At 35.8% G+C, this 10,666-nt stretch overlaps 1 protein-coding gene across 3 annotated transcripts; it reads right to left on the reverse strand.

Moving 5' to 3' along the window:
• Nucleotides 1-144: 144 nt before the first annotated feature.
• Nucleotides 145-10,332, reverse strand: LOC130796955 (uncharacterized). Of its 3 annotated transcripts, XR_009038775.1 has the most exons (10): nt 9,847-10,332; nt 8,118-8,387; nt 7,542-7,634; nt 6,785-7,390; nt 6,126-6,190; nt 5,656-6,026; nt 5,166-5,374; nt 3,014-5,038; nt 1,158-1,354; nt 203-608 (listed from the first exon to the last, which is right to left on the reverse strand). XR_009038775.1 is itself a non-coding variant. In XM_057659417.1 (8 exons), the coding sequence occupies exons 2-8, from the start codon at nt 8,280-8,282 to the stop codon at nt 3,836-3,838; spliced, it is 2,712 nt and encodes a 903-aa protein (XP_057515400.1). In that variant the 5' UTR covers nt 8,283-8,387; nt 9,847-10,332; the 3' UTR covers nt 626-3,835. The 3 variants fall into 3 exon arrangements, 1 of the variants encoding a protein (XP_057515400.1); XR_009038776.1 differs by having other exon boundaries at nt 145-608; nt 1,158-5,038; XM_057659417.1 differs by lacking the exon at nt 203-608 and having other exon boundaries at nt 626-5,038.
• Nucleotides 10,333-10,666: the final 334 nt, after the last annotated feature.

The raw sequence follows: 10,666 nt of genomic DNA on the forward strand, positions 1-10,666 counted from the left end.
AAAGCATTTATTTTGTATAAGAAAACAATTAACTCCATATGTAATATGAATTTTATGTATCACATTATAAAGGAGAAGTGCATATACATGGAATATATAAAAACATTAACTTTGTTCTTAATAAATATTACATTATATAAAAAAATTTATCACTAAATTACCGAATAATCAATGTACTAATGTTTTTATATTTTTGTTAACATTTCTTTATACACCGTACTATAAAATAATATAAAAGTAATGGTCTTAAATGCTCTCTATACATGTAAGTGTACTTTTTCCTTATAAAAACTCAATACATAATTATAAAAAGTTCTTAAGTAAGATTTAATAAAAGAGAGATAGAAGAACAGGAACCCAATTGGCATAGGAAACACTTCTAATAGTATATGAACAAAACACATTAAAACAACGCATTTTGATTATTATATAGACCAAAAAACAAAATATGGATTGAAAAATGTTATTTGAGCAGTTAATATTAAGACAGTCTTACAATAAAATAAAACGTGTTTCATACATAGACTAAATAGTCTATCTACTACATATTAAGAGAATGAGTTCTTTATTTGAGGTCGTCTCACAGTGTTTCTTTGTAATGACATTGCCTGTTCAAAAAACGCCGATCAATTTAAAACTCTTCTAATGATCGGTCACATCAAGATCACAAATAGTTCATAACAGATTATACAGATATAGTTTCAAATATTCTATAGAAGCAACTTGAGAAAATTTCTTAGATAAGAATAAAAAGTAGATTGTCTAGAAGTTCAATGGCAAACGTCAAATAAAAATGGTCAAAAACAAACCACATTTTCTATTGGTTGTTGATAAGTATTGGAGATATCATTGTTGTGGGGTAAGATATGAATGAATTATACCCCCAGAAATGACAACTACACAGTAAGATTCCAACGTTCAATTACTAGTGCACAATACCATGAACTTTCACTTGAAATTTAGACTCGAATTTGCCTAGGTCATGACTCGAGGGTCTATTGGTAAGAATAGAGTTTGTCGTAAATCGTAATCTAATCCTGATCATAGCTTTCATGATCAGGATGTGCTAGGCACAAATATGATGATAACATTACAACACTTAAAAATGTAGAGATAAGGCATTTTTGGTTCACCCTATAATAGGATCAGAAATTCACCTCTGTCAGGATTCAGGGCAGCTTAGGCTTTAGAAGCTCCCAAATTCTGGTATGACCGGTTGTTTCATCGACTAGACTTCAGCATGAAGGCTAATAAGGATCTGACGAAAGCACAAGAAGCCTTACATTACAGGTTCACACTCTTTCATCAGAGTTCAAACAGCTAATAATTTCTTACTAAACTTATCGTTTTATCTCTGCATACAAAAGAAATCATAACAAGAATGAGATCCATGAATATACAGTATCAATGAACATTCTTGAAAAAGTAATTAAGATGAAAGGTGTGTTGTAAAGATTAAAGAAAATCATATCGATATTTTCCGTCTTGTAAAAGGTGTGAAAGAATCCCGCATTTTTAGCTGATATTCGATGTTAAGATAACCCCATCATTCTCACTAATGCCGCTCAGTTACTGCATATTGTCATGCTATGTTTCTCTAGGTCACTCAAACAGTAAACATAGAAGACAGATGATCTAGCATTGCCCCACTGTCAGATCAGTCTGCAGCCAATTAAATTTCCTTCCAACTTTCAATTATAAAACAAAATCAAAGAAGTGGATCCAATCATCCAACTATGTATGATTCATAAAACATCTATACAGAACACTCCAAAACTGAAGTGATTGATCAGTGGCATGATTGAAATTTTGAAACAGTGAAACATGATTCGCTAGTTAGTTCACCTTTCGAAATTGCAATTCGCTCAAAATGGTTCAAAATATCCTAAAACCGACCATAATTCGATTTTTTCGATTCGCGATTCTCGAAGTGATTAACGAATCATGTGACACTGCTTTGAAAGGTCTTGGATTATATGAAACAATGCTACAGCCTACAAGACACATTACCCACATGTGAAAGCTTTCGTGAAGTTGCAAAATTTAACTACTTCTACTTCATACTTCTATAAGAAACTCTTAGTTCCTAATATTAAATGATAAAACACGCCCGAGTAAAAATTTAAATTCAAAATACAAAGAAATTGAGATATATATTACAAAAACCTTGGCGTGTTCCTAAAGCCACAACCCACAACTGATCATGAACTAAAAAGAAGATGGTGATAGTAAAGACTATTATTATTCATATAAACACAAAACATGCTGATTTAAAAGAAGTTTCACAAACTTCCAAGTAAATCAAGAGGTCGGCAACTGAGAATGACTTTGTACATCTTTGGGACGGAGAGAATAGTTCAGTCGTACTTAACTGGTGTTGTATGTGGCACCCTTCACTGAGTTGTACTCAATTGAATCAATTGGTGCCATTGTCTTATGCAATATAGGAAATGAGATAAGTTGCAACCAATCAGGAGATGCAAACCAAATAGGTCATATCGTCACTTTCACTCTCAAATTTTCACTAATCAATATGTTTTAAACAGATTACGAACGAAAGTTCCATGCAGTTCAGCTTATTTTGGTTCTAGAAAGTTCCAATCAAATTCATCGTAATAAGTCGAGGAGAACATATTTTAAATGAATAATACTAATTCTACATTCTTTTCCACAACACCATCAAATTAAAAAGCACAGAACACCCAAATCAACTGAACTAGCTTTAAAAAAATAAAAAGGCTTATCCTTCCTCTCTAACAGCTCCAGTCTACAATCCAAACGTCAAAAGCCATAACCTCCCACACTACCACAATTATATTGCAATCAAGTGAATAACAACAATAAACAAAAAAGAACCCCAAAGGAAGATATATACTAACATTGGTATCAAATCTGGCTGCCTGGCAATCATTTCTTGTGGGGTTTTGGCATTGATAGAAACAGCATGTAAACCAGACTGAAGTTCATCAGCTAAAAGATCATACACCATAAGATGAAGTTTACAAGAGGTTACCTCAAATTAAAAGAACAATCTTCAAATTCAAGTGAGCTTCACCAATATTATAATCACTCTTCTTCATTGCAATATGCCCTGCATCACTGCATGTTGGTGGGAAAAATCTTTGATTTCGACAACACTGCTTCTGATGTTGATTGTAGTTTTGCCCTTAATGACAATGCACTTGCTTCCAAAGAATCAATGAAATTGATCCAATATAGAAATGGAAGCCAACTAGGGCGCTAAACAAACCCAATCTCAGATGTGGAGGCACTCGTGTAAGTGACTTAGATATAAACAAGATCTGACTATACCGAAAGTACTCAACCTTATTCTTGTGATTATAAAGAGGTTGTTTTCGATTGATTTATGATAGCAGATAACATCCATAACTTCACATGAATGAAAAATGCATAGACCATTACACTTAGAAACCAAAGAACTATAATTTTTTGCTCTATCGAGAATGAATCTTTAAGAAGAAAAACAAGGAAATTTTTAGAACTAACAAGTGCAACAAAATTACCAAGATTGTTTTGCTCCCAGCACAACCATAACTATTCTATTACTTTGCTATGACTTAACTATTTTTTTTAGGCTTCAAAGCCTTCTCAGACAAGCATAGTTTCTCATACAAGAAAATGGAACCAATCAGCACCAGCACCACTGCTATGGGAGCCAATCAGCACTTCACATGTGAATAGCAAGTACATCAACACACAAGACAAAAACACGGGGAGCAAAACTGAGAAATTGAGCAATCTAGCACTTCCTGCAATAGCTGTACTACCAACACATTTGTACAAATTTCCTGAGACCTTGAAATGATCTTACTATTTAACTCCTAAGATTGTGATCGTCTGATATTGTTTCCTCTGATGAAGCATCACTATCAATTACAATGAGGTTATCGGCCATACCTGGTTTTCTTGCTACTGGGGTGCCGGAGTTTATACCGTTAAGTGGATTTGCCCTAGTAGGTTCAGAATCGATTACATTCTCCCCCCTGCAAGATGTCCCAGAAGATTCCGGAAATGCATGGACAAGCTGTACTCCTCCCATTTGTGGAGTAGATATAGGAGGCGGAGAAACATCCAATGACCTTAAAGGAGTGTTAATCGGATCCTTAAGCCAATGAGGTAAATTTGTCATGCCAGAAGCCATTCTTGGCCCATGGGGAGATGTTGTACCTCTAATCATGACATTAGCTTGGACATTGTTTAACGAACAACAGCTGTAACTTCCTATGCCACAACTCGCCATTGTTACATGCCTCTGAACTGGAGGAATCCCATGATTCTGAGCAATGCCTCCAAAAGAGACATCGGCTTTCTGAGAATACAGATCTCCTAGCGAAAGCTGAGTCTCGGCCACAAAATTCTCTCTCCTACGACTAGTTCCAGGACACATTGTCGGACCATGGCAAGGAAAATTGTAACCTTCTTGTGGCTTCAAGTATCTACTTGGTGGCATAGGCTGCACACTAAAAAGCCTATACTGTTCTCGTTCCCACTGTTCCTCGAGCTCTCCAGCCAATCTCCATGGAGCGAACCGCAGCTTTGGATCCAGAAGCATAGCACGCCAATGACCCCTTCCATGACGTCTGATACCAATCCAAAGAGAATCCAACTCCTCTTCTGACCAGCTTCGGCATGGCTCAAACATTTCCAGTGAGATGTTTCTATTCCCCATGAGAGAAGTAGCTCTTGTATTAATACTCTCAAGTAGTAATTTGTGTCTGAAAGAAGCTGGTTCAAGAAACGGTTGCATAACTGGGTTCGGTTTGAAATCACATAATCTCATATTAGGGTTTTGGAAATGAGGTACCGTGGGCCCATCCTTAAATGTTCGACCTTCAAGTATCCGTTCTGTAGGCAGGGATAACCCAAGATCAGACGAAGCTTTACAAGAGGATTGCTCAAGCTGAAGACTTTGGCTATGTAGACTTAACTCGACCATTTGATGAGCTTTGTTGTGACCAATCTTAGGATGTGTATTTGGCGTAGTGAGTTCACCAGATTTTCGCTCTTCTGAAAATAACTGAAATTAATACAATATGAAAAGCGTCATTAGGTTGTTAATAGTTAGATAACATAATAATGAATGGACAAATATGGAAAATAAAACTTGGTCAAAATAGCACATGTAAGAAAGATATTCCCCCAACCTGCAGATATTTGGTTTTAGGTTTGATTTCCATCTTATTTGAGCTATCGAGTGAATCCTCCACTTGCATGTTTGTATCCCCAAACAATTCAAGACCCTTGCTCTTCATGCACCCCTCTTGCATAACCGTATTATTTCTAGTCGTTGCGGACTCATGAACATCATCTGAAACCTCTTGTGGGACCAAATTACAGTCTATTACAAAAGCACCTGCAACACAAATACATTATAATATGCACTCAAAACTCAACCTAATGCATTAGCTGATGGAATAATGTTCATATTTTAATGAACTATTGTAAAATGACTTATTAAATCATGAGCATTTCTTGTTTAAGTTATGTAAGAAATGATGTGCATTTCTTAATGGCATTACTGCATTAACGTAATCGAATGTATTAGCAGATATTGAAAAATTCAACACAAAATGAAGACCTATATAGATGTGCTTTGCAAGACACAATGTAAATGGCAAAAGAAACTTTCAATACCAGGTGGAGGAAGAGAGAGGTCCAAAGAATTTGAGTGAGACCTATGCTCCATTATCTCATCAGCACCTCTATTCAAGTCTGAGGATTTGCTTGATGTGACCTGAGAGTCTCCACTACAAGCTCGAAGTTGTTGCGACACAGGCTGCTCATCAGTTTTACTGACTACATTATGACAGGAAACCACAGTACCATCATTTGATGAGCACCTAAAATCATTCTTCGGAAGGTTAGTCGTACTCCCTAATCCACCAGGATAATGAAGAGACGAATCAATTGATCCTGATGTTTTGATTGTTGTTTGTTTTATAACAGGTGAGGTAGCCGAAACCAAGTCTTCACTTGATTTGTTTGTTAAATCTGTCTGCTTTAAGCTGTCCATTACATATGATGAGTAATTAAGTATATATGCAAAATCAAAAAAAAAAAAAGGCAGGACAACGACAGATAATAAACACAACAATTTGACATACATTGGCGTTCCTGCACAAGACCATCTGCAAGGACATGAAGACTCCCCGATCTCACTGCTAACGATCTATTCAGTGTTCACAATAAGTTGAGAAGCATTAGACACTTGCTACACCATCATGATAATAAGTAACAAATTAAAACTTTAACCAGCAACCAAAGTTAAACATATTGAGCTAAAAGCATATTACTACTACTAGTGGATCACAAGAAAACCAACAACAAATTCACAACGACAAGAAAACCGGAGCACCAAAAGGTCAAGAGTCGAGAAAACCTGAATTAACAATGATAAAAAACATAATCCAGACAAGCTTAAATTATTCAACATGACAAAATAAAAGAACTACAGTTTCAAATATTCAAATCCATTCATATTTCATACTCTCCCAAATAATATGATCAACTAATGTTGGGACCACACAAGATTGAAAAGTAAAAAAGCACCATTAAAAACCTAAGCAGAGTAGCAGACAACATACTCGCTCGCTCACTGTATCCTATCATTGTTGACGGCAGTCCCCCACTGCACTCCCCACCTCCAAAAAAACACTCAAAAAGTACCCCTCTTGCAACAAGTGTAGACACCAAGATGCAAGCTCTGGAATTAAGTGCACAAGGCCACACATGCAAGAATAGACAGCAGAGCATCATAACTTACTTTCTTGCAGCTTTGACAAAGCATATCCATTGTGCCAGCACCATTATTTTCCACCTTCAAATCCTGAGATTTATCAACTAGATTGCTTTCATTGGACGCCACTTCACATGTACAAGAGGGAATAGGCACAGAGTCGCACTTTTCAATTGCTGCGTCTTTTTCTCTAAGTGGTGGCTCAGCAAACAAGCCTGTACCACATTTATCTACTTTTCGTTTCAGCCTTCTGCTAAAAGTACGAAGTGGAACAGCTGTGCCTTTTACAACTTCACTTTTACTTGAATTACTCTGCTTAGAAATTGTCTGGGAATTCTTCTCTGCTGAATGAAAAACTGAACCACCCTGCATATGCTCCTCAATTTCCAGAGTACTCGGATGTAGTAAGCAAGAAATTTTCTTGATAGAGCTTGTGATTTCCCCAAGTGATGCTCTCACAGAATCACATTTACCTGATGTTTTGAAGGTATCGTCAACAGGCAACTCAAGTGAGTCAACGATCATTTTTCTTGTGTTAGTCAAATCAGTATCAGTCTTTCCACAGACTGCACTTGAATTACACAATCCAACAGATGAACAAGAAGCTGCCGCCGTTTTCCCATGACCAACACGCTATATATAACAAAACATATGTGTAATTATGTAAGTAATTAAAAATGATTTGTTTGCATTTTTCTTATTTCCCACATACTTAATTGATACCCCCCACCAGAAACAGAACACAACACACATAATAAATAGAAAAGGGAAAGATTTTAACAACCTGAAACTGGAAATCTATGTACTGATTATCAAATGTCTCATGACAGCTACCTGTAGAGAGGTCCACATCATTGCAACTGACATGCTCTAATATCTGCATGAATAACAAGACTTTTAGAAACTAGGAGAATCATATTCTCTACCATAAAGCAATATATTTGTTCTTCTACAGTCTTAATCAATAATTCAATGTAAAGCATCTTCATGGACAGCCACTTAGGCAGTAATACCACTGATAGAATAACAACAATAGAAAGTCTTTAAGTACTTATGAAAGGTAATAAAATGCAGAGGCTTGCTATGAAACATAAGGGTAATGTTAGCAATGAGAAATAGTCGTAGAAGCAATTGATGAACTTCTGCAAGCTAACACCATAATTTAACAGATATGGGATGTTTCAGCAACAAAAGGGCAATTTAATGCAATATTAGAAAAGAAAGAAAGATAATGTATCAGAAATCAATGTTTCCATTCTCATAAGTTCATTGGATTATTCCACATTACTACAAATCTCTAAGGTTTCTCTTCACATAGACAATATAAACAGGACAACTTTTTCAATAGAAATGTTCTCACCCTCAAATCTTTCGCGGGGATCTTGATTGTCTCGTTGGTGACATTCAGGTGTTTATTCGCTTTAACATCCAACGAAAAATCAGAACATACATCCCCGTGGTCAACACCGGAGCGTGAAGACAAACGCCTCCGCTTGTATGTAAAAATTATTTTGGCAGTAGACATCTTCCCCTCGAGATTCGTTTAATAAAACAGCAGCAGCTAGATAAAAGGGATGGCTGCTATGAACAGCATGCAGTTAATCTCGGTTCAGAAAATCCAGAAAAGCCTCTGCAAGATTCAGCAATTACAATAGAAACATCAGAAGCATACACGAATTTCTAGAGCTAGCATCTCGACAAGACAAACAGAAATACTATTATGGCATATAATTTCACTATAAATGCAACTTTATTGTACATACATCCCAAAGCCCCAATGCCACAAAAACGGCTGACACGTAACGGCTGACTTAGTGAGTTATTTTCCTTTACTCCACTGACCACTAAAATTAAAACTTCAAAAACTTTCAATCTTATGCTCAAACGGAAATGGCCTATGGACATCAACACAGCATAAGTTTGTGAAAAGTGTCACTAACAAGGAAAGATAATGTTTAACGATTGAATAGAAAATTTTTGAAGGATGAGGCCCCATAACATTTGTTCTAAGCTTCTAACTTTTAGCTCACTGGAAAAAACAAAACGATGAGTACATGACATCAGAAACCCTGTCTCCAGACCCCAACAACCCATCATTTTGCAAAACCAGTTAACTTTTTCACCAACTCATTTGCTAATCATGATTTAGCAAACCTAATTTGAAGTACATATTCATTAAGAGCATGTTGTGAGCAACAAATACCCATTGTTTCTTCCGTTGGGCCTTTCATAAAACCTAAAAATGAAAAACTCAATGCTCACTTATGATACATCACAAACACTTAAACCAACAAATACAAGCATATCAAGCAAAACCCCAAGAATCTTTCCAATTCTCTCGACTTGTGACATATGAACTTTTATAAAAGCATATCCTTTGCTAATTCACAATTCTGCAGCACTTTAGCATCTTTAGCTAAGACACTACTACCAATATCAGGCAAGAAATATATTCCTCAACATATCTTTTCTTGAACTTGACACAAAATTCTTGAACCCTTAATAGCCTCATATGCCCTTTCACAAGAAAAGACAAAATCCCTCATGAACAGATAACAAGGTTCCTCTTTCAATACATGTCGAATTTATATTACTCAGACTCGTATACCCATGTTCCTCATCCATTTTGGCTATACAAAAAAGATCATAAAATCATAAACCGATTTGAATTGCAAGACTGTCCTAACCATTCTGGAGTGTAAATTGAAAAATCCAAACAGAAAATTGTTAGACAACCCTTTTCAACCTCAAATGCACTCATCATTTTTCATCAATTCCTTGAGTTTTTTTCCCTTTTCAACTCCTCCAACAATCATTACCCCAATTTAAGCTCAACCCTTCTACTTTCTCCCAAATTACACAAAACCCCCCACATTTCCCAACTATTTACATCAAGAATTACACATGAATTCCATAATTTAACCCAGAAAAACACCGAATTCGACTTCAAAAAATCAAAAACATTCATAACATTGATGTATATCAAATTATCAATCAACATAAAACAACTTTTACGAAAAACGATCGAGAATAAAAAATAACAGTAAATTATTAAAAGCTTAGAGTAATAACTAATACTCCATACTTACCCAACAAAAAATCTTCATGGCAACGAAAATCAGAAAACAAAAAGAGAAATTAGACCAGAAGAAAATCCAGCACCGTCTTAAAAGTACTCATACTCCTTACTTCTATTCTCTCTCTGCAAGACTCCCTTTCTTTATGGCACATTCATTTATTTTTTTGTCAGTTTGTTTTTTTTCCTTAAAAATTGTAGCAGAGGGGAGAGAAATACAATTAGAAGTTGAAAAAGTAAGCACTTTTAAAACTACTGGTATTTAGAGTAGCTGTTGAGTGAAGACAGCTCACTGATTTTGCTTCGGCCTTGCGTTATTGTCCGTCAGTTATTGGTTACCTATAGACCGGTCAAAATAATCGGGAAGTAGTTTAAGTCGGGTCATTTTTGTTCGGTTAATTTTGATGTAGGTTACTTTTGGTCGTGGGTTAGGACGTTTTTGGTACGAACAAGATCTGGTCCATTTAACGGGCCATTATTTTTATATAATATTTTCTAATAAACAATTTAATATAGTATTTCAAATTTTAATTTTTTTTTAAGAAAAGGATGGTTAAACCTAAGAAAGATCAAAATCATAATACAGAGCATTTAAAAGCCAGGTTGGAGCAACATCCTCCCAATCCCAAACCTCTTGGCAAAGAAAAGGATGGTTAAGCCTAGTACGCTTGTGATACATTAACCTGCACAAGTAACACATAAGGGACGGAGAGGGGTTCTCCGGGGACCTCATCCGGTGATTAAGTCACTATATGAGGTTGACAAAGGTGCCTAATCTTACTATCAGAGTACAAAATGACCTTTTGCTATAATAGAAAGAGAATTAGGGCTTG

Source organism: Amaranthus tricolor, chromosome 12, assembly GCF_026212465.1.
Source record: "Amaranthus tricolor cultivar Red isolate AtriRed21 chromosome 12, ASM2621246v1, whole genome shotgun sequence".
Lineage (NCBI taxonomy): Eukaryota > Viridiplantae > Streptophyta > Magnoliopsida > Caryophyllales > Amaranthaceae > Amaranthus > Amaranthus tricolor.

Excerpts from the sequence above, each read along its gene's own strand:
- LOC130796955 (XM_057659417.1), bottom strand. The coding sequence starts at position 8,282 with ATGTCTACTGCCAAAATAATTTTTACATACAAGCGGAGGCGTTTGTCT. Across the intron at positions 5,375-5,655 it reads CCTCTCTCTTCCTCCACCTG|GTGCTTTTGTAATAGACTGT; the intron begins GTATTGAAAGTT and ends TTTGTGTTGCAG. Across the intron at positions 5,039-5,165 it reads CTAAAACCAAATATCTGCAG|TTATTTTCAGAAGAGCGAAA; the intron begins GTTGGGGGAATA and ends TATTAATTTCAG.